Source organism: Bos grunniens, chromosome 26 (genome assembly GCF_055505025.1).
Source record: "Bos grunniens cultivar Pamir isolate PY7600 chromosome 26, Bosgru_T2T1.0, whole genome shotgun sequence".
Lineage (NCBI taxonomy): Eukaryota > Metazoa > Chordata > Mammalia > Artiodactyla > Bovidae > Bos > Bos grunniens.
In genome coordinates this window covers 40630760-40655328 of record NC_141190.1, presented here as the reverse complement: position 1 = coordinate 40655328, position 24569 = coordinate 40630760, and the positions used below count along the sequence as shown (strand labels likewise).

General features: G+C 39.4%; 1 protein-coding gene across 9 annotated transcripts in view; it reads right to left on the bottom strand.

The window, feature by feature from the left end:
* The window catches only part of WDR11 (WD repeat domain 11), a 59343-nt gene that overhangs the window by 1068 nt on the left and 33706 nt on the right, over window positions 1-24569 (bottom strand). For all 9 annotated transcript variants that reach the window (XM_086378286.1, XM_086378287.1, XM_086378291.1 and 6 more), the window contains 16 exons: window positions 23723-23798; window positions 20795-20903; window positions 17498-17622; window positions 16636-16783; window positions 12583-12689; window positions 12051-12165; window positions 11508-11679; window positions 8783-8891; window positions 7384-7446; window positions 6180-6245; window positions 5249-5426; window positions 4545-4640; window positions 3774-3939; window positions 2919-3016; window positions 2332-2477; window positions 1499-1578 (listed from right to left, as the gene is read on the bottom strand). In XM_086378286.1, the coding sequence (XP_086234412.1) occupies window positions 1499-1578; window positions 2332-2477; window positions 2919-3016; window positions 3774-3939; window positions 4545-4640; window positions 5249-5426; window positions 6180-6245; window positions 7384-7446; window positions 8783-8891; window positions 11508-11679; window positions 12051-12165; window positions 12583-12689; window positions 16636-16783; window positions 17498-17622; window positions 20795-20903; window positions 23723-23798 (1854 nt within the window). The remainder of the gene's footprint in view (window positions 1-1498; window positions 1579-2331; window positions 2478-2918; window positions 3017-3773; window positions 3940-4544; window positions 4641-5248; window positions 5427-6179; window positions 6246-7383; window positions 7447-8782; window positions 8892-11507; window positions 11680-12050; window positions 12166-12582; window positions 12690-16635; window positions 16784-17497; window positions 17623-20794; window positions 20904-23722; window positions 23799-24569) is intronic.

The window sequence follows — 24569 nt, the reverse complement described above, 5'->3', positions numbered from 1 at the left end:
TTCTCAGGGAGGGCACCTGCTGGGGTTGAGTGGGGGCGGGAAGGCGAGGTTTCAGTGTGCAGTGTCCCTGCACTGGCACCAGCTGAGCCCAAAGCCCAACTCCTACAAGACCCAACTAACATCCCCTCAGATGCTTCAAGGTCTAAATGCACTTAAGGAGTGGAGAGAGAAGGATGACAGAAGAGAAATACATGCGCAAACCCTTGAGCTGTTTGCAAATCTGAGAGGTTGGCGTTTAAGGGGCAGATCCAGCCTCACTGAGTGGCTCAGACGGTAAAGAATCCACCTGTCATGCGGAAGACCTGGGTTTGATCCCTGGGTTGGGAAGATCCCCTAGAGGAGGGCATAGCAACCCACTCCAGTATCTGCCTGGAGAATTCCATGGACAGAGGAGCCTGGCAGGCTACAGTCCATGGGGTCGCAAAGAGTCAGACACGACCGAGCGACTTTCACTTTCGCTTTGGGAATGTTAGACAGCCCTGTTCCACTGTGTTCTGATATCCAAAACAGCGCCACTGAATCAGAGCCAGCTTAACCAGTGCCAAGGTATATGACACTGAGTTCAATTTTCTGTTAAAAAATATATACAGAAAAATAAAAAACATGACATGTAGATATGAGGCCACAATGTAACAATTCAAGAAAGAGTGCAATGAGAACAACAAAGCCTCTGCAAACACAAAGACCTGAGAGTAGGATTCTCAAGCTCCTTCTTTTCAAAGAGAAACATGTCACTCAAGTGACGGGTGGCAGAACTGAAATGCTCCCGGTCACACATGACCTGCCTACATGACACGTCTCTCTGAAGTGCCACTGTGTCTTGTTCCACGTTAGCCCGTCCCTGTGGGTAACAGCCAGTCGTTCTTTTTAATCCATTCTGGTACGCATTTATTCCAGCAGAGCCTCCTATACCTTTCCTATACTGCTGCTGCTGCTAAATCGCTTCAGTCATATCCGACTCTGCGTGACCCCAGAGATGGCAGCCCACCAGGCTCCCCCGTCCCTGGGATTCTCCAGGCAAGAACACTGGAGTGGGTTGCCATTTCCTTCTCCAATGCATGAAAGTGAAAAGTGAAAGTGAAGTTGCTCAGTCGTGTCAGACTCTTAGCGACCCCCTGGACTGCAGCCTACCAGGCTCCTCCGTCCATGGGATTTTCCAGGCAAGAGTACTGGAGTGGGGTGCCATTGCCTCCTCCGTTTCCTATACTAGATCTTCTATTTTCTTTGCAAATTCAAACAAAACATTACAAAATCTGGGCTCCCTCCACTTCACAGCCCTTCTAGGCTCTCCATTGATCTCACGCTGATGCTGGTGGGGCAACAACCTTCTTTCTGATTTGTCCCCTCCAGTTGATCCTTTTCCTGGCTCTGGGCAGTCAGAACACAGATCTTTCTCCATACAATAGTTTCCTCCCAGGCAGCACAGCCAATGGGGATGCTTAAAACCCACTCACGGCATCTGGTTCCCCATCAGCAAACACATCCCAGCAAAGGATATCTGTGTCCTCGCTGACTTCGATGGCTCCGTACTTGAGACAAGCTTCTACAAACAAGGCCGCTCTGTCGAAGTACCTCATGCTGCTCAACAGAACACAAAGCACATCAGGAGCTGTGACTTTCATCATTTGGGGGTAGGACCATCCCAGGGAGTGTTTCCATACAAGGACTCTCCACAGAAGCCCGAGGGCTGCATGAGGCACACCAGTACTGTTCTCTGCCCCAGCTTAGAGGAAAGGGGAATTCTCAGGCCCCAACCCTTTGCTCTTTTCTATTAACTCTTATAAAAATTTTGTGAAATCACTGAAATAGAGACAGGACAAGAAATCTACAGAGACAGGACAAAAATCCACATACCCAGGTCCAGATTTCACAAGTAACTTTCTGTCATATCTGCCTCAACCTACTTCCCTTAGTTTTAAATAAATAAAATGTCCTATGGTAAGTGATAAGCATTAATTACCCTTCAAGGTTCTCAGAGGGGACACCTCCAAATTGCCACACTTTCTTCCCCCTTCCTCCTGCTTTTCTGCCTTTGTCTCAGTTGTTCTACTCAAAGCTAAATTGACCTCAATTCTTTTTAAAACTTCTTTTTAAACAGGTAACTATTAGGTTTAACTAACATTGGCAGAGAAGTAGCAAAGTTCCTAGACCAAAAGAAGAATGAATAAGCATGGATTGCTCCACTCCCTTTAGGTTTTTTCTAAAAAATAAACCTGAAGTATATGCTTCTCCCTTCACTCCCAACATCAAGGACTACCAGCCTCCTGGCAGAGCCTCATGAGCAGTGGTAAATCCTGGGTGGTTCTGACCAGCCACTGACAGTGGGTGTACCTGTGAAGCGTCTCGGCCACGCTGGAAAAGCAGCCCAGGGAAAGGAGAACCAGGAGGGCCTTGGACTTCTGGTTCACTTGAGGGGAGCAAAGGTGGTCGACCCACCGTTTCAAAACGTCAGCGCACTCTTCAGAATTTAAGCGGACCTGAGGAAGATGCCCACGTTAAAAAGGACACCCTGCACTATACACAAGGAAAAAAGAATTCAGATGAAATGGGATCTATTACCATGAAACAGAGCTCATCTCTGCTTTACCACACAGCCCCTGCTGCTGCAGCGCCGTGACCAGAGGCGACAGGGATCCACAGCTCAGGATCAGCGGGCCTGGGACACCTCTGGGCTGGGTGTAGTCTGGGCCCACACCCCAGAAGGGACAGGAGGCAGCTGCCTTCACTTAACTGCTACCAATGCAACCTCCACTTTGCAGTAAGAAGAAATGTAACTTATATGCAAAGAAGATGAAAGCTGCTAAGAAATATTTGTAAAGCCGCCTTGCAGCCCCCAAAAACACCTCCAAATCATGAGTCAAAAATTCAAGACTGAACTTTCTCGCCCGAAGTTCCAGGCACCTACTAGAATCACCTACTTTGGCAAGCCACGCTGCCCGGTTCCACTCGCCATAGGTCTGCAGGTAGCGGCAGGCGTCCGCAGCTTTGTCTATCAGGCAGAGCAGCTGGACGCCCTCTGGAAGACAAGACAACAGCCCCGTGAGTGACGCTGGAGCTGTCTCTCTGGCGAGTCACTGAAGGGTAAAAACCACCATTTGACTTCACCTGGTCTTGGACATTTTATACCTACTGGAGACACGACTGACTTAAATTTTAAAATGAAGCATTAAAATAGAGTTTTACAATGTTATCACTCAAGTAACTTGGGTTGGCAGTACAAATACAGTCCAGAAAACAAACAAGTCAAGACTATCTCACTCACTGGTTTTAACGTTTAAGGTGTCCACGTTTGTCCAATTTATGTCTATTATTTCGGCCATTATTAATAACACCCCTTTTACTCTTTAAAAATGCACTGGTCTAGATGACTAAATTATATGGTCATCTTTTAATATGAGGGCTTCCCTGGTGGCTCAGATGGTAAAGAATCTGCCTGCAATGCAGGGGATCCAGGTTCAATCCCTGGATCAGGAAGATCCCCTGGAGAAGGGAATGGCAACCCACTCCAGTATCCTTGCCTGGACAATTCCATGGACAGAGGAGCCTGGCAGGCTACAGTCCATGGGGTAACGAAGAACTGGACACAATTGTGCGACTAACACTTTCATAATATAAACTGCTAGCAATAATTTATTTTTCTCCAGGGTATATCAAAAAGAAATATTCCTAATAACCAAATACTTTCCTAGGAATGGGTCTGATTTTTCAGAGTACTGACAAATATACACGATTTTTCAGAGTACTGACAAATATACCCCTAAAGCATGCCTCACCTGCCAGTTTTCCGTTGGCGATCATATTAGTTGCCACGAGCTTGATGGTGCTCTGGGAGGGGCCTGACGAGGTGACGGTGGTGACCAGACAGGCTTTCAGTGAATCACAGTAATAATGCTGGTTGTCTGCGCTGGTTTCCAAAAGCAACTGCACGGCTCTGTCTGTCTAATAAGGGAAACGGTTCTTCTAGTTATGAGGCCATTTTCCTCCAACATAACCTTTCAAGATTCATAATTTGGAACACTGAAGTTTTCAGTTTAAAGAAGATTTTCATTGTCAAAAATTATCCATAAACACGTTGCTTACATGTATACAAGTTGAACAAAAGTGCAACACTGCTTCTTTAGGACAAATGTAAAACCACAGGTACACAGGTTTACAGGTACTTATTTAAGCTCTGTACTAGTCAGAGACAAAACCAAAACAAAACAAAACTAGGCAGGCCTCATGTGGCATTCAGTTCACCTCAGTTCAGTCGCTCAGTCGTGTCCGACTCTTTGCGACCCCATGAATCACAGCACGCCAGGCCTCCCTATCTGTCATGTGACATTATGGAAGCCAAAACTACAAGTTGGTTTACCATACATTTTTGCTTTCTCAGAATGTCTGTTGGTCCTATTTTGAGAGAAAGCGTATATTTACACTTATACTTTCAGGGAAATGCTATAGTGTGTGTGCACGGTGTTTGTGTGTGATATAAATGATGCCGTAAAATACCAATCAACTAGCAACTCCCTGAAACATGAAAAGAGTTATAAAAACTGACATACTTGACCCAAGAGAAGCAGCTGGTCTGTACATTTCCTTGTATGATCATAAGTTGACCGTTTTACTTCCTGGAGATTAACCCTTTCCAACTGAAATTTCTAGAGCAGAAAAAAAAAAAAAAAACAGAGAAAATTGAGCCTGGATTTTAAAACTTTTATTTAACTATTAGTAAACATTACTTAGACTTCTGAGTCAAAGAAGAAGTCCAACAATTTAATAAGAATTTGAGAAGAAAAAAATGTTGAAACGTACTATAATCTGTGCGTAAGTCTGCCTGCTTACAGAAACTGGCACTTTAGCAGAGCTGGAAGAAAAATCCCTATGTGTAATTCAGTACTCTACTGGAGGTTAAACAAATTATGAAACTACCTTTATATATATAGAACAGCAAATTCAAACCAAGTAAATTAAGTATTTGTTATTTATAGGAAATTAATAACATGAGAAAATTAAAATGAACCAAGTTAAAAATTTTTAAGGCCCCCCAAAATTAAAAGGCTGTTAATAATAAAATTTTAATGTCTACTAAAAACTCAGTAAGCGTTTATGAGCTTTTCAAGTCCTGAATCAGGCCTTTTTAATGTGACTGTGCCAAGGGACTCATTTCTGTTATGTGGACCTTTACTTAGTACAAAGTTTCCCAACTTTAAGATACTTACAAAGAAAGACGTAGCTTTAAAGGTTTTTAATATATGAAACATAATACCTGAAAATAGGCATTTTCACAGAGGATGTCGTAACATATATCTAGCGGGTTGTTCACTCTGTCCTGAGGAGCAGCTTCTTTAGCCACTGGTGTGCTCGCGGCCTTTTCCTGGGACAGGCTGTGCAGATAGTGGGCGGCGACAGTCCAGAAGTGCAGCTCCGATTCATCACCGTAAAGCCTGGCCAGGGTGAGATCACAGTCTCCACTGACCTCAGGCAGCAGCGTGGGGCCTGGACAGGGTCTCCCCACGGCAGCCTGAAGTGCTGGGAGCATGGTGCTGGCCCATGAAAGACCAACATGCTGGCTGGTGAAGAGCTGAAGCTTCAAGTCTCCAGCCCTGTTACTGGGTCTCAAACAGCACAGGACCCTGACTGCATGGGGCCCCTTCCGACCCAAGCCTCCCTTTGATCTATGTTAAGAGCAACACCGAGGTGCTGTACCCTGTGCTATTATTTACCTGGTTTGCCATCAGCACATCTTTCAATCTGTACCAGTTAAGGAAGAAGTTCCTCTGGGATCACTGACTAGATAAGGTGTGGAAATAATATACTCTTTATTCTCTGGGGAGTGGAGGGAAATGTCTTTCTTATAAGGGATGGCTCTACTCTAAGTAAGAATATATAGGTTATTCTAAATATAATCTAAATATAACTTATGGGTATACTTAGGACATGCCCCTTGTAGCTGATATTTTAAAAAGCTATCTGTAGAATGGAGTCTTTTCAATAGAGAAGGCCTAGATCTCATGTCTTTTTCTTTTTCCTATTTGTAATACTACTTTCAAAACGATCTGTAAGCCAACTATAAAGGATGAACTGATATATTTTCTAAAATTCCAAAGAGTTTGGTTTTAACTAACAACTCTTGATGAAAGGAGTGAGTTAACCTGAAATTCCCTGTCTCTTACCCAGAACACTTCAAATAGTGTTACCTTGAAACAAGCAGGCATCTCTGCAGGAGAGTAAACTCCGGATCGAGCAAGAGTTTCTTTATGTCACTGCAGGCAGGAATCCAGACAAAGGCAAGACAAAATTTTTGAATCCAACAATAAAGGAGATAAATCAATACACTCTTAAAATGGAAAATTCTACCCAAAAGATACGATAAGAACCTACAAAAGAAGTCACTTTGCCACGGCCCTGAAACTGCAAGAGCTTACAGGGCTTAGACAGTATCTAGGCTTGGAGAAGTGGAACCCATCAACCACCACAGCTTAAGGCTCTAATGCTGATTTACCTTCTTGAAGCAGCTCAACTCCCATTCTAAAAAATATGAACAGCTACCTAACTACAGGAATAAGAAGGTCATTGTTGATAAAATGATTTTACTAAATGATCATCAGGAATACTCTATACTTCAGAGAAGATGCATTCAGAATTTATTCTTCAAAGTACTCAAAAATTAAAATATATAAGTGTTTCATAAATTGATATTTCTACAATAGCCCATTATAGACTATTTATAAATAAGGAAGGAGGGGAGATAGTCTTTAAATCTATTCTTTTCCATTTAAACATAAATGCTAACCTTGGGACACAGAAGAGAAAAAAGTAATTACTTTGAATTCGATATCAATATAATATTCCTTTAGCATTAATTTATTAAGTATTAAAATATATGTTATGGATTTTAGATTGCCAAGATATGTTTTCCCAAGAACTCCTTGTGGAGTCAAATTTTCCTTCTTCCTTTCCAGTGTTATACACAGTACCTATTTGTAAATGTTCTTGACTCTAGGGAGCATATTAATTTCTTAGACAGAATTGTACAAACACAGAACCTGACACAGAGAACTTATCTTAGCAGAGAGAAGCTGACACACAAGAATTGCCCTGTGTACACCCATCCTCTAACGTGAGGCTCTGCAGGGCATCTGTGCTGGAGGCAGGTTAGCTACAAGGCGGCTTACCCCACTGCTTCTTCTCCTGCCCTGACATGAGACCACAGCAATCTGAAACTTACTTCCACAAAACAAAGACTCTAAAGGGAAACAAACCGAGGTGAAGAGAGGGGTCTCTCCGTGGGCCACTAATATTTTCCAAAACAAAGCTTATTTTAATTTTAAAAAGTATAAATCATTATGTTTTTCTTTTTCATAGTCTTATTCTCTAATAAAACATAGTCAGAGTGCTTACTTAGACAATGAGTTCAACTGCTCTTGAAGGAGATTCTTTATTTCTCCATTTTCTGGATAATCACTGTACCAAGAAAAGATTTTAAATGAGTTAGTTTTCTCTTTATTTACCACCATTTATTTCTTCACCAGGAAAAAAGGTGTGTTAATACAGAAATAACTTCTTTGTAGTCCTTGGTTAAAAACCTGCGTGTAGACCGAAAAGCAACAGCCTACTCAGGAACCTACCAATCACCTTTAACGCCTGCTTTTATCTTATTGAGTCAAAACAGAAATGAGCACAGAAAGTTTCCCTGGCTTTCAAGAAACCTGAAAATTTATTAGTGAGCTCTAAAACTATCAGGTTTAGAGTCACGTTAATAAGGAACTTAGCAAGGACTACACGAATCTGCTAGTTCTGCTCTGCAAAATTAACATTCATTTCTCTGAGTAGATACTTCTTGGAGAAAGAACATCTCATCACATTTATTTTTTTAATTCTCCTAACCCAGGGCTTCACTGGTGGCTCAGTGGTAAAGAATCCCCCTGCCAATGCAGGAGATGTGGGTTTGATCCCTGGGTCGGGAAGATCCACTGGAGAAGGAAATGGCAACCCACTTCAGTATTCTTGCCTAGAAAATTCCACAGACAGAGGAGCGTGGGGGCTACAGTCCACGGGGGTCACAAAGAGCCAGACACGACTATGACTGAGCACACACAGCCCACGCCCATCTGTGCATCCACACAGCAAAGGTCCCGTAGCGCTTGTGGTAGTTTAACTAACCACCGCCAATAATGGTTTCTGTGACTGTTTTTTGCAAGGAGGCAGGCTATAAAACAGAAAACACTTCTGAAGTAGATTCCTTTATGCTGCTTTTAAAAAGATTTAATCTTGTCCCCTGACCCTGATGCTGGGAAAGCTTGAAGGCAGGAGGAGAAGGGGATGACAGAGGATGAGATGGTTGGATGGCATCACTAACTCAATGGACATGAGTTTGATTAAGCTCCGGGAGTTGGTGAAGGACAGGGAGGCCTGGTGTGCTGCAATCTCATGGGGTCGCAAAGAGTCAGACATGGCTGGAGTGACTAAACTGAACTGAATCTTGTCCCCAAATTCCTCTTGGCCTCAACTGGCCCTCTTCACACTCAGTAAGCCATACCCAGGTTCAGACTGTAAGATGACCGAGCACACAGCCACCTGAGACACCCACGTGTATTCACAGCTGTGCCCAGGTCCCCAGAGTGGGAAAGACAAGAGGCAGATCAGTGACTCTTTCAGGGTCTCTGCCATCACTGCCTTAACTCAGTTTTAAGGTTCCAATGCCTGTAAGCCCTGGAGACCAGCCACTGCTAATTTTTATGGGATGTCCTTCAATCTTAAATCAATTAAGAAAGAAAAACAATAATGCAAAAAAACTTACACATGAGAAATGTCCAAAGAATACTGTCCATTCCAAGGCTGATGTAATAAGAAAGCTTTCAAGGCGAGAGCAGCCCTGGGAACAAGGAGATATGGGCACCACACAGGCTCTAGACAAAAACACAGATTTCGCTTTTAACAAGTAGAATCATATACAACTATAAAGCTTCTGCTGTAGACAGTTCACAGAGAAGTCAGCAGAGAACAATGTATAAGTCTGGTGGTGGCAACTCAGAGAGTGTATTAGTGTAATCACTGCTTAAGACACAGGGGCTCAGTGTCGGGCAGAAAGTTAGACTGAAGAGTCTCTGACCCCACAGAGATAGTACTGAAAGTTCTTGGAAACAGCATCATACAAAATGTTACTAAACAAGTCTTATAGTTCTGGATTCCTTTTAGACACTGCTAAAAATAATATTGTTTTATGCCATTTTATGCCCCTGATCTAGGCAGCAGATAAGAAGGATTCTCCAACTTAAAAACAGGGATTCCAATTTTCTACATTTGTCTGACTTCCCCTTTTACCGGGAGAAGAAGCAGTGTCAGAAAAATGTAAATAAGGGGCGGGGGTGGAGGAAGAAGACCAAGCTATCCTAAGAAAACAAATTTGAATCAACATATTACGATCTTCTCTATTTGTCATAAAGGAGAAATGAAGCAAATATACTAAATATTATATCAATGCATATGACCTCAAATGATTTTATTATCTTATATCAATAAGGTCCAAAATACATTTCTAATTCCTCAGAATAGAAATATATTACATCAAACATATTTTTCCAAGCTCAAATCAGCACATATCTGGCAGCAAACACACAGAAATCTTTTTCCAAACTCCATGTTTATACTCTCACCAGTCTTTATTCTTTAACATTTACTGAGTGTTGTTCTGAGTTTAAAGCTCAATTTAGGGGAATATATGCATAATTTCATTGACTTTCCCCATTATTATTTTAAAACTTGCCCTTTTTGGCTGAGGTTGCACCATTAGAGAATCAATAGCATTTTTTTAGGAAAATTTTAAAAGGAAAATGTAACCTAAAATCTGGTTGAGAGTCACCTGTTCATTCATGGTATTAAACAGTCATGGTATTAAACATGGTAGCCCATTAAGCTAACAATGGGTTCTCATTAATTATATAAACAGATTAATTTAAAAACAAGTACCTTGGCTTTGGCTGCTGTCTATGGGGTCACACAGAGTCGGACATGACTGAAGTGACTCAGCAGCAGACTCAAATTTTAAGATAAAGGTCAAAGAATAGCTTCTCAAACATCTAGATTATATTTGCATACTTCTTTACCTAGAATTGGAGAAGGCAATGGCATCCCACTCCAGTACTCTTGCCTGGAAAATCCCATGGATGGAGGAGCCTGGTGGGCTGCAGTCCATGGGGTCACTAAGAGTCAGACACGACTGAGCAACTTCACTTTCACTTTTCACTTTCATGCACTGGAGAAAGAAATGGCAACCCACTCCAGTGTTCTTGCCTGGAGAATCCCAGGGACGGGGGAGCCTGGTGGGCTGCCATCTATGGGGTTGCACAGAGTCGGACATGACTGAAGTGACTTATCTTACCTTTTACCTAGAACTAATGACTAAGTTAAAAGAAAAAAATCATTCTTGAAATTCCCTTAATTTCTTCAATAACTTTATGTTTCAAGTTAGTATCTATGCTTGTCCTTCCCTAGAAGGAGGTCCTGCTACTTCTGCAGAGCTGGCAGGGATCTTGAGGACAGATGTGGCAATGCAGTGCTCAACTGCAGCTCACCAGAGGACAGTCACAGTTACAGAGTAAGAAGTTATGGTTCCCAAACACAGTGGCAGGGGTGGGGCAGTGTCACAAACAAAAGCACATTTAATCCAAGTTAAAGGCAGCCCAGTCAGCATACACAGCAACTCGGTAGTGCCTCAAGCACAAACATAACAATGAAGGGTCATGTTTTAAAACCCTACTGTCTCTGAATATGCCAAAGACTGACTCTGAAGGCACAGACAATTCCCAGAGCCAACAGTTTCTATGATGAAACTCTGTAAATGACTAAACAATTCTCTTATATTTTTTTACATATTAGATAGCCCAGTGTATACACCAAAGTTATGCCTGGAGAAAATTTAATGTAGGGACATCTCATTTTCAAATTGATGAGTGCACTCACAAACTTCTCATTCATAGCTACTTTTTACTAAAATAGCTTTCATTCTCAGAAAAAAATCTCAAAACCACCATACAAAAAAGGGAAAGGTAGTGCAATCATCTAATTCTGTTTTGACTGGCCCTTTAACGAGTCATAAGACAGGCATCACAATTCATGATACTTTCCAAAGTTACTTTTCCATGATATATGGTTGCAAAAGACACAAGACTCACTATTAAAAAACCAGCAGTACTTTACCACTAGATTCGTGTCCTCTGATGACCTCTCCTAAAGTCTGAGGAAGTCATTTTTATTCATGTAAACATCTTTCATCTTTTGACAGAGCACTCAGAAAGGGGTCAAGGAAAGGGCGCTGAGTAAACCAGCACTGGGGAATGACTGACATCTAATTACAGAGTCTAGCATCTCAGTAGTATCAACACTCAAGCTTTAAGTTAATATGCATTCTTAAACACAGATTCCTAGAAAGAATGAAATGGAACAGAAGCAGCTCTCTCCCATGAAAAGAACAGCTGGTGCAAAATAAAGACACTTCCAAGCATCCTTCCCTTAGAACTCCGTACCAGTCAGCTCCTGCTCGTCCATCCTAAAGCATGTGGACTTCATGGACATCTCCAGGACCCTGATACACCCGTCATCGGAAGCCAGGATCACTTTATCCGAAGTGCACCAGTCCACATCCAATATCCGAAAGGTTACATTTCTTCCACTTCTTAAACTGCTCACCATCTGAACCTTCAAGAGTGAATTTGATTGTCACTTTCAGAAAGAAAAGGAAGATGTTTATCATTCCAGACTAAACGAGCAAGAACGGCAGTGCCTGTGGCGAAGGTCCAGTTCATGTTTAAAACTGAGCAGTCGTGGGCAATCTATCTTCCACATGCAGACTGCATTTTGAAGGTCCCAGAGATGGTGGTAACATTAACAATCTGTTGAGCTGTCACCTTTAGAACAGAAATACTACAAAAGAAAAAATTTTTAAAGGAAGAAAACTGCTCTAAGAAGCTTGACAAACCCATTTATAAATCAGAAGGAAGGAAAAGAAGTACATAGTTCCTGTGACCAGCAGCTGCATTTGCGGTGAGCCCGCGTGCAGCTGGGCTTACCTCTTTAGAATCCCATACTTCAGCTCCATCATTGTACATTGCTATTAATTTTTGGTTTCCTTTACCAGGGGCGAAACGAATCTTCTTCACCCAACTTCGGTGTGTAGGTATTCCTCTGAGGACAAACAGAAACCAAAACACCAATATGAAGTAGAGTAGTCTCTCGTCATTGAGAGAGATGTCCAATGTCTCTTTCTATTTCTGCTTTTGATAAGGTCTAGTGACATGACAGGACAACCACTCTGCTTTCTGGGACAGGGATCGCATATGACAGACGTGGTCTGCTCTTTAACAACAGTTGGAATAGTGCCCCAGCACTTCGTGTGGGCCACCTGCAGGTAAGGGTCATTTATGAATATCCCAGAGTTTAGCTCAAGGCAGTTCCTCCCAAGTTCTACAACAAGAGACCCAAGGGTCCAACCTGCACATGACTATATTTAATGACACTATTGCCAAGTGACAGGCCTCCAATGGAACTATATCGAGATTTTTTGTTTCAGCCAAATAATACACTTGAGTTCTTGAAACATACCTGGATACTCTGCCTTTCAAATCCCAAAAATTTAAATTTCCATCCATATCTCCAAGAACTAACGTATCACCTTTCCAAGCAATGCAAGTAATGCTACCCATGCTCCCCTAGAAAAGAACAGCAACAAACACACATCAATTTCACCACTTATAAGCAGTCACAACAGAGAAATACTTTTATTTAACAACTGTGATAAAATAATAAAGATATCTTGCTGGTGGTTTAGTTGCTAAGTTGTGCCCGACTCTTTACAACCCCATAGACTGTAGTCCACCAGTCTCCTCTGTCCATGGGATCTCCCAAGCAAGAATATTGCAGTGGGTGTTATCTCCTTCTCCAGGGGATCTTCCCAACCCAGGGATCGAACTTGGGTCTCCTGCATTGCAGGCAGATTTTCTACAGACTGAGCCGCCAGGGAAGCCCCAAAGATATCTTAATAAAACCTAATTATAGTATGAACATCATCAAACACTAACAGAGTTTAGTCACTAAGAGGGCTACCTAGCATTTCAATTTCAACTAAGAAGAAACAGAAGATTTCAATTCAATGGACATTATTATCTGAACTAGATTTATAGAGAAGTTCTTTTGAGGAAGACCTACTTCAGAAAAAAGAAAATTAAAAGAAGAAAAAAGAGAAGGAAAGGACATCCTTTCAGGCACTCCTGTCTCCAAGTTATCCCTCACTGCTAAAGGATGAACACATTTATTCTGGGGGAACTCAGAGCTATCTCACAACTAACTGTTCAGCAGTTCTTCTACTGAGGATCCATCACTATGCAGTACACCTGAAAGTAACATGATTCTGTATATCGACTATATTTCAATTAAAAAAGAAAAAAGATTCATAGCTTTGCCGGTACCTTCATGAATAATGAAGGAGAAGAGATACTATACACTGAAGGCATCTGTAAAATCTGAATTCACAGAAGGTTCTGCAGAGAAGTTACACAGGGAAACACAAATACAAGAATGAGACACTTCTGTAATAAATCAAAGTGGGCTGGAAGGAGCATGCAGCTCTAATACAAGCACAGAGGTACTGTGATGGAGAGACGTGGAGTTGGGGCTCTCAGAAAAGCCGTGTGGACCTGAATCCCAGCTGCATCATTGAATGTGCTGTATGATGTGGGGCATGCTTACTTAATTTTTATATGTCTGGATTTATCGTCAATAAAGTAGGGCAAGCTCATAAAATTTGAGGAGTTCCTATTAGTGTTAATAAATTTTTATAGGTAAAGGCCTTATGACGATGTTTGCCACAGAGTCAATATAATGCTAGCTATTCAATAATATTGCTCAATTACTTTTCTACTTATATTCTTATATTCAAAGAAATCTTGTTTCATCATTTATAGAACAATATTAAAAATTCATGTTTGGTTCTCACAGTATTGCTAGTAAGAAGTAGGAATGCTCCAGAGTTTTGCTAAACTGGCTGTTAATAGACTTGCACATACACCAAATACTGCATAAATCCTAGTGGCAGTCAAGAAACAAAGATACAACTGGATTAAAAATAATTATGTTAGTGATTCTATTAGTAAAAAACTTAGAAATCTATGTTAAATAAATAGAATTCAGTACAGTATAAAGCAATAGTCCAAGATCTTATTTCTATTCTTCTGACCATATTAACATAATAGAATATTTAAGAGTTTGCCTTTAAATTTAACTTTTTTAGTCCTGAGAATTTTTGTTTAACATTTTTACATTACTTTCTAACTTCTAAAAATTAGAATATTAAAACTTCAGTCCAGAAATCTATCACCAGCTTAGAATTACAAGTGATGTATTAGAACTTTCTACCTAAGAGCTTGTTGATGGAATACAAGCCATATGAAGATTCTAAGGTGCTTTCGGAGAAAAGTGGGACAAACTCGCTTTCTGACTCCAAATAATCCCAAGAGAACCAATGAAAGATTTAAAACTCAGTAGAGTATTATTAGTTGGCACTGATATGTTTCCTACATGTAAAACACGATGTTCAAAGGATCGAAGTAAAGCTGGCAGCAAACGGATAATCATTCTCTCCCACAGTTTTCTGAATAAAGGCAGTCAGTCAACTATAAACTCTCCATGGGAATGTAATTTAAAATATATCAGGCTTCTTCTTTTTACCATTTTTATATGCTCTATAGTTATGGGGCCAAAATTTAAAGGTAAAGTTCCAACTCAAAATAAATGGCTTAGTGGCTTAGTACTTTATATTTGGAAGGAAGGTAAAGAAAAATATTAGATTAAAATAAACAAAACCTCTGCCTCAATTCTACACACTGGTCATTGAAAAATATTTTGATTGCTGAAAATAAAAATAATGAACCCAAATCAGTCATTCATGTTTTATACAGTAGATACATAACTCTCTTTTCCTAAAATAATCTGCTCTAAAATATGCACTAATTTCACTGGAGGCTGGATCCTTATTAGGCTGGTCATTCTTCGAAGAAACTGCTTCCAGCTGTGGAATAAAAGGATCTGGCAGGCAGAATTAAGACTTGCTATATCCTGACCAGACCTCCATAAGAAGAGGCAGAATCTTAAAAGCTGTGTTGTGCAAAAATCCTGAAAGCAGCAGGACTTTTCTTTCTCCCTGTCTTCCTTACTAAAAGGAAAATTCATGTGTCTAGTGTTCAAAAGTTTTCAACTTTTTTTAGAGTGGAGGAACCTAGAATCTCAGAAATTATTGGATTATTTCTATTCTAATCTCAAAGGTGATGTAATCAAAAAACAAAAGAGAATGAGCTATTTGCAAGTGGCACTAGAGAAGCTAAGGTGGGGCCTTCTCTGAGGTCTAAAGGAGGAGCTCTGAAAGGAAACTGATTTTCCGGAATAGAGCTCTTTACACTGCAACTCTTAAAGGCCATGTTCTTGAACTGCAGTTTTTCTTTCTATGCACTTAAATTTAGGTTACTGCTCCTATTATAATGCCAAGTATCAATCTTTCACATTTGCATTATTTTTATCCTTTCAAACTAGTGAAAACTTTTGGCACTATTAAGAGTTTAAGACAGACATCACTAAATCTCAGATATGACTCATTCTATGTAACAGTAAAACTGGAATTACAGCTTGAAAAGCACTTTCACATGCTGCTGCTGCTGCTAAGTCGCTTCAGTCGTGTCCAACTCTGTGCGACCCCATAGATGGCAGCCCACCAGGCTCCCCCGTCCCTGAGATTCTCCAGGCAAGAACACTGGAGTGGGTTGCCACTGCCTTCTCCAATGCATGAAAGTGAAAAGTGAAAGGGAAGTCGCTCAGTCGTGTCCGACTCTAGCGACCCCATGGACTGCAGCTCACCAGGCTCCTCCGTCCATGGGATTTTCCAGGCAAAAGTACTGGAGTAGGGTGCCATTGCCTTCTCCGTTCACATGCTGGTTATATGTAAGTTATATATACACACACACACACACACACACATATATATATATAATCTCATCCTCTACTTAACAATTATAGTAATATTAGCAAAAACATTTTCTTCATCCACTCAGTAAAAAAAACCCATGAGATATATGCTGACACAAATAATTAACTATAAATCCTTAGAGAATTCCACAAGGCCATGGGGGATATATATGTTTGTAAAGATTAATACCTTTACACCTACAACCTGATTACTGTTACCTAAAAATAATACTAGATTTTAAATAAAATCCTTCAGGGTAATACTTGAAATGGAAAGAGGAGAGACTAGACTCAGACACATAGACCTGGGTGTAAACGCTGCTCTGGCATGTCACGAGGCCGGGCAACCTGGGGAAAGTTACTCATTCTCCCTCAATCCTATCACAGATAAAATGGAAATAGTTCCTCATGAATTATTATAATGACAAAAATGAGCAGCACATGGTATGTCATCAAAATAGTTACAATGCTATTCTCCAAAAGTATGGGACAAATTTAATCAGTGGTAATATCTCCTTAATAAAGCTTATTTGGATTAAACTTTTCTGAAAGTTTTCCACCTTAACTGTGGCTTCACTGGCTATAGAACTTATGAGGTCTATGGTAAGAAATCTTCATGCAGGTTTAACCACAGTTTGGACTCACGTCTGGTGGGATCCGAGCACTGTCTTTCACTGAGTTTCCTTCAACAGTGAGATGATAAACTTGGCCGTCATTATCAGTGAACACAAAATGTTCCCGGGCAGAGATGTTCTGACTGAGTTCAGATTTACTTTCAGCCTCCTGCAACAAGCTTTGGGATAGAGGAAAAGAAGATGAAGATTTTTTTTTCCCCTAGAGTGACATAATGAATTAACTCACTCAAAATACAGATGGATTAACAGGAGGTCAAATCATTTAAAAATAAAAGGCTGAAACCAATCTTTGCCCGGCAATAAGAGGAAAACACAAATTACTCTTCATACCATGACTGAATGTTTACCCTGTACAGAAGAATGGAGTGATCTAGACTTCACATGGGAAAGAAGACTCTCTGCTGTTTCTGCTGCAAAACAGAGGCCTTACCTTGGCGCATCATTCTCTCAAGTTTTTTATTTGTAAATCTGGTGGGGACGGGGCAGTACAAAAGTTTGAATTCCTAATACATTTTCTGTGGTGAACACAGATGACAATAGGGTCCACCTGGGTGTTCACGCTACGTTCATTTGAATCAGAAGCTGAAGTCTATGGAGCCGAAGGGCACTGAGAATCAATCATGCTCACTAACAGGCGCGGACATGTAAACTGCACGCTGCTCTGAGCAATGCAATTACTAACTAACTCTTTAGTCATGTGAGCGTGTACACAGCCATCAAAGTCTGTTCCAAAGCGGACTAGAGATGCCTTAGGATGCCACCCGTCAAATTCCCAACGAGGACTTAACAAATTTCCCAACCAGGAAATAATAAATTCCTGGTTATCTGTAATAACCAGGTTATTACAAATGACAGCGGGAGAAGCAGGGCACCTGATCACAGATGACTCAACAACACTCAGCTCTGTATCTGAGACCACGGTCTGGCGGGCCATGGCCTCTCGGGTGGCCAGCTGTTTCTTCCTCAAGCTCTTCAAGTTGTGAGAAGGTGACCATTCCTGTGAATCAAAGACAGATACCCACAAGTGCTCAGTCCCTCTTTCTTCCAGAAGAGCAGGTCATACTCACCACTGCCCAGCATCACTTCTTATTACTACACATGAACTCACAATTTGTTCTTAGGTTTTACTTTAATTTTTAGAAAGGCTGAAGGCATGCATTTTTATTAAAGCTTATGATAGAAGGTTTCAATAATCCATCTCTATTTCCTTCTACCTTGAATCTTCAATTAGAACTTAAGGGAAAAGAGTTTAATGGCAAACTCCAAAAGGCTTTAACTTTTGATGCCTTCCATTTTTTGAAATCAAAATAATACATTTAGTTATGGTACCTCCCACTCCTTACGTCCCCACCTCCCCCTTAGATGAACTGATCACACACTCCTCCAGTCATTGCCCATTATCACCTATAGGCCCACCCCAAACCTCTCCTTTTATTTATTTACTCCTGTTTATTCTAAAGCATTTAATCTAATACCCTCTCATATGTATAAATTCTAAACATGTAGTTATTTTACATGAAGGTATTTGTGGTCTGCATGAACAGTAGTAGATCATGTATCTCATCCCACTGCTCTTTTTACTCGGCACAATGTATTCAAGTCCCACCTCTGTTGTTTCTGTATGTTACATAGTACTTCATGGGTACATCTGCCAATTTTTAGTCTAGTTTTTAGTTTAGTTTTCCCAGGAAAGGACACCCAGATTGTCTCTATACTCTCATCATGGGAAATTACACTGCACTGAAATTTCAATGTCCACACAGAAGTTCCTGTATGACCAGAAGCTGACCAGCTGGGGCAAAGAGGATGTCTGTGTTCGACTAAGTGCTGCCAGCCTGCTCTGCAGAATGGCTTCACTGGTCTACATCCCTACCAGCAGTGCCTAAGAATTCTTACAGCCCATACCTCACCCACATGGGATGCTACTGGCATTCCAGTTTTTGTTTGTCTAAAAGGTTTATCATGGTCATTTTACTTTGCACATCTCAAAACCCAGGATTCTGAGTTTTTTCACATGCTTGTTGGCCTTTTAGGTCTCTCTGACATTCATTAACTAGTCACATCTTTCCACTGGGGCTACCACTGCTTCATTGCAGGAGTTTCCACAGTATTAACCCCTTAGAGGATTAGTTAGTCCTCTGTCCATCTTAAGACACTGGACAATTTTTTTTAAAGTTGTCTTCCGTATTTAACTTTGACAGTGGTATGATTCGTTGAATAGAAAGCACCAATCTTGATGTAATCAAATTCATTAATTACCTTTCTGCCTTTTGGTTTGAGCTTCTGATATCCTCTTTTGCCCCAGAACAGAAAAATATTCTTCTATATTTGATTATATTAATTTTATAGCTGTAGTTATTTTCACATTTAGGTCATTAATCCTGTGGAGCCCACCTCTGAATATGGTTATTATGCATAAATCCAGTATTCCTCTCTATTAAGTGAGAGGTTCCCCAATACTTTTTACTAAACAGGCTGTTCCTCCCCTTGGGTTTGTAAGTTACTTTGCTGCACATTAAGTTACCAAATATTTATGGGCCTATTAATGAGCTCTTTATTATACTGATCCATTTCTCTTACTTGGGCCAATATGACATTCAGTTCAGTTCAATTCAGTTGTTCAGTCATGTCCGACTCTTTGCGACCCCATGAAATCACAGCACACCAGGCCTCCCTGTCCATCACCAACTCCCGGAGTTCACTCAGACTCACGTCCATCAAGTCAGTGATGCCATCCAGCCATCTCATCCTCTGTCGTCCTCTTTTCCTCCTGCCCTCAATCCCTCCCAGGATCAGAGTCTTTTCCAATGAGTCAACTCTTGGCATGAGGTGACCGAAGTACTGGAGTTTCAGCTTTGGCATCATTCCTTCCAAAGAAATCCCAGGGCTGATCTCCTTTAGAATGGACTGGATGGATCTCCTTGCAGTCCAAGGGACTCTCAAGAGTCTTCTCCAACACCACAGTTCAAAAGCATCAATTCTTCGGCGCTCAGCCTTCTTCACAGTCCAACTCTCACATCCATACATGACCACAGGAAAAACCATAGCCTTGACTAGACAAACCTCTGTTGGCAAAGTAATGTCTCTGCTTTTGAATACACTATCTAGGTTGGTCATAACTTTCCTTCCAAGGAGTAAGTGTCTTTTAATTTCATGGCTGCAGTCACCATCTGCAGTGATTTTGGAGCCCAGAAAAATAAAGTCTGACATTGTTTCCACTGCTTCCCCATCTATTTCCCATGAAGTGGTGGGACCGGATGCCATGATCTTCGTTTTCTGAATGTTGAGCTTTAAGCCAACTTTTTCACTCTCCACTTTCATCAAGAGGCTTTTGAGTTCCTCTTCACTTTCTGCCATAAGGCTGGTGTCATCTGCATATCTGAGGTTATTGATATTTCTCCCTGCAATCTTGATTCCAGCTTGTCCTTCGTCCAGTCCAGCATTTCTCATGATGTATTCTGCATATGAGTTAAATAAGCAGGGTGACAACATACAGCCTTGACGTACTCCTTTTCCTATTTGGAACCAGTGTGTTGTTCCATGTCCAGTTCTAACTGTTGCTTCCTGACCTGCATACAAATTTCTCAAGAGGCAGACCAGGTGGTCTGGTATTCCCATCTCTTTCAGAATTTTCCAGTTTATTGTGATCCACACAGTCAAAGGCTTTGGCATAGTCAGTAAAGCAGAAATAGATGTTTTTCTGGAGCTCTCTTGCTTTTTCCATGATCCAGCGGATGTTGGCAATTTGATCTCTGGTTCCTTTGCCTTTTCTAAAACCAGCTTGAACATTACTTTATTTCTATGGTTTTATATGTCCTGTATAGAGCAGGATGGGGCCTACCTCCACCCATACCACCTATATTACTCTCTTTTTTCCAAGGTTAACTTAGCTACTAGGACTTTTATTTTTCCATAAATATTTTAGAATATGTTTATCATGCTCCTCAAAATATCTAAATTAAATTTTAATTGGACTTTAACATAATATTAGCTTAACCCATCCAAGAAAATAAGAATTATCTCCATTTGTTTAGATCATCTTCTCTGAATATACATTTTTTGCAATAAAACATACAGCAGTAATGATTTTAATTTGAGCTAAAGAAAAATATTCACCATGTATATACATACCCAAATAAACTGTTTACTTCTTTAAAATTATAACTTACCAAAGCAGTTATTGCAGGGAAGTTTTTGGACATTTCTCTAAGAATGGTACAAGTCCTAACATCCCATAACTCCAGGGGTTTATCTTTGAATACAACTGCCAAATACTGCCTAAAATAAACAAAATTACTAAATGAAGCTCTTTTTGCAGTATTTTCACCATAAGTAGTACAAATAAAAAGTTCATAAAGCTCAGATGACACATTTTAAACGAAGAGAATTTAAACTAACTTTTAGCCCTCCTGATTAGTAGTAGTCCTAAGAAGGTAAAGCTCTAAGATGACCTGTGAGAGTCACACACACCATCCGGGCAAGGAGCCTAGCTCAGAACGAAGAATCAGAAAATGCATGAGTTCACATCCAAATCTTAAAATAACCTTCCTGAGACTCAATTTTCTCATTGAGACATGAAAATACCACTACTTGCATCAATGGGCTGATTGGTATGCAGGTTATGGGAAAAACTAAATGAAAAAGTAAGTAAAGTTTCTATCATGCCGACTGTGAGGAACTGTGACAAAGAGTAGGAAATGTGACTTGTAGCTCAGTGTATCACAGGACTTAAGATTCTCCCACGTGATAGTTATATGACCTAAAAGCATGTGACCTTTTGAGTTTTAGTCTACTTAGCTTTAAAATGGAGTTAATAATACCTGCCTCATCAACCTCACTAAATACTACATGGATAAAGAAAAAGGGACAGCACACATGAACAGATTTTACAAATCACAATGGATTATGTAAATGAAACATGTTACACTTTTATTATATCTAATATAAAAACAAGTAGAGACATGTATGTAAATAACTAATATAAATAAAAGAGAACCTGGTAAATGCTATAAAGATTCACTATGAAAGCTGATATTAACTTTGACAATAGGGAAATGGCATTCTAGGCAGAGTTACAAGTGTGATAAATGGCAAAAGACAGAAAAGGAGACAGGCTGTGTGGGGGAGATATGCTACTTGAAATGCAGAGTATGTGAGATGAGAACAATCATCGTGAGAAAGAAGATTAACATGTGAATTTGGATTCACATTAAAAGCCCTAAGATATCCTAAAATGCAGTGCTATCATGAATAGAGATTCATTCTGTAGAGAACAGGGGATCCTTGAGTTTTGAGGCAGTGGTCATAATGTGACCAGAGGTTTAAGATGTATTAATTTAGTAGGCTTGTATAGAGTCAAGACTGACAAGAAATAGAAAAATCTGGCTTCCAAATATTTTGAGCAATTATTGGACTTTTTCGTGGAAGGACTCCCTTACATTTGAAAAAATTACTGAGGATCTCCCCCAAAGAACTTTTGTTTATGTAGGTTTTACTGATAGTTTGCCTAGGAGAAATTAAATGTAACATAATTATAAACTATATTAATTTACTTAAAATGAGAAAAGAGAAAATAACTACCAAAATGGCAGGTGAAAACATAAACCATGTTGATAACTGCATTAAATATGAATAACTTAAACACTGCAATTAGAAGCAGAGATTATCAGATCAAATAGTAAAATAAGTCCCATTATATGCTCTCTTTCAGAAATCACCTTTATATACAAAGACAGAGATAAGTTACAAATAGGGAGAAGGAAAAAGATATACCATGCAAATACTAATCAAAAGAAAGCTAGAGTGTCTATACTCATCAGACAAATCAGATTTAAACTTCTGAGAAAAGACAAACAGGTAATTTCAGTGATAAAGAAGTCAGTAACTCAACAAGATATAAGCATGGCAGTCAGTGGAACAGAAAATAGAAAACCACAAAGAAAAATGAAAGAAGTCCAAAGGATTTTCTTTGAAACAATTAATAAGATTGACATAATTTACTGATATACAGAGAACAAAGTAGTGATTACCGCTGGGAAAGACGCAGGGGAGAGGGTAAAATGCGTAAAGGAGACCAACTGTCTGGTGACAAAATAAAATCTGGCTGGTGAGCATGTTGTGAAGTATATACAACAGAAGTAGAAACATAGTGTTGTACACTCAAGCTTATATAATGTTATAAATAAATATTATGTCAAACTATTTCAGTATATGAATAATTGAAAACTGAAATTAACAGAAGAAAAAATATAATTTATAAAAGCATCAAAGAAAAAGCAAAAAATAAATCACAAATGATGCACAGGACCTGTGTACTGGAAACTACACAATATTATCGAAAGAAATTAAAGAAAAACTAAGTAAGCAGAGAGATATACCATGCTCATGAATCACAAAACTTGGTAAGATGTCAGTTCTTCCCCATGTTGATCCACGGATTCAATGTAATCACAATCAAAATCCCAGTAATCTTTTATCATAAAACTGGTTAAGTTGATTTTAAAATTTATATGGAAATGCAGAGATCCTCAAAAAGCTAAAGGAATGTCAAAAACAATTTCATCGTGCTTACTCCTTCTTTCTTTGTTCTTTTGATTAGTTTTCAGTCAATCTCTGTTGTCAATGATTCTGCTTTACATATATTTTTCCTTGGAACAAAAAACTTACTACAATTAGATCTAAGTTATAAATAAGGAAAATGAATTCTTTCATTCAATAAGCACATACTGAGGTAAAAGCTGAACAAAGAACTTCAACAAATAACTAACATTTCTTAGTGAGTAACAGGTACTTCTATCAATATAGCTATAGTTGAACAAAATGGGGTCACCCATTTTACCAATCTGATGAAATGTTAAGATTCAGATAAGTTACCTTGTCTTATGGTGACTTATCTGAATGGAGAATTAAAAGTAACAGCAACTTAGTTTTGCAATTAATCTATTTTCTGTGATACAGCTGCACATCACAATTTCCTACCACTAAGAAATTCTATGCACATGCATGCATGTTCTCATTTCCTTAAAGATAAAAAAAAAAAAAAATGCTTGAGATTCCCTAGTGATAACACCAGATTTTTTTTTTAGGTTGACACTTACTTCAAATGAGATACTTTAATCATTTCGATGGGCGACTCATCATTACCTCGTTCACCACGGAAAGCAATGCTCCTGCCTTTAATTGTAAATATTAAACAAAATGTAAAAACAACACATGAAACGCGTAAGAAACTAAAAGCTGTACCAGTGTAATTTGATCAGTGGTACCTTCTAGTCTCCTTCTCACTCTTCCATTTGCTTTAAGCTGTTTCTAATCATCTAAATTCAAAACTAAATCAAAAGTAGTATAAGACCAACACTGTATTACTTACATTCAAATATCTATAAAAAGATATTTTCATTTTTTATAGAATTTCTTAACGCCCTTCTATGGTACCTTTCAAATAATTCAATTTTAGAAATTTAGAAACATCAATTTCTAAAGTTTTAATGCATCTATAGTAAAGCAATTATCTACTATAAAAACTACTGGTACATTCAAAGTATTATAAACATTTCCATGTTTACAAATATTAACTAATGGGGAAAACACTCTTTGAATAGGTATTTAAGATTTCTTGTCCCATGTGCAAAATACTCAACTACAATATTTTGACATGTTCCTCCAAAAGTCTCTATAAACTGAAATTGAGGAATATTAAGAATGAGTTAACATCCAAAGAAGTTAAACAGTTTTCTATAACTAAAAAAAAAAAAAAAAAAAATTCTACCTTATGTTTGAAAAAATATTTTAATAGCATCTCCTAGATTTCTATTTACATTAAACAAAAGGGAGAAGAGACTCAATTCAAAGACAAATGGATACCTACATGTCTCCCTGCTCTTCAAGGCCATCACATTGAATTTCACTATTATTATTCGCCAAATACCCTACACCCTTTCCTGG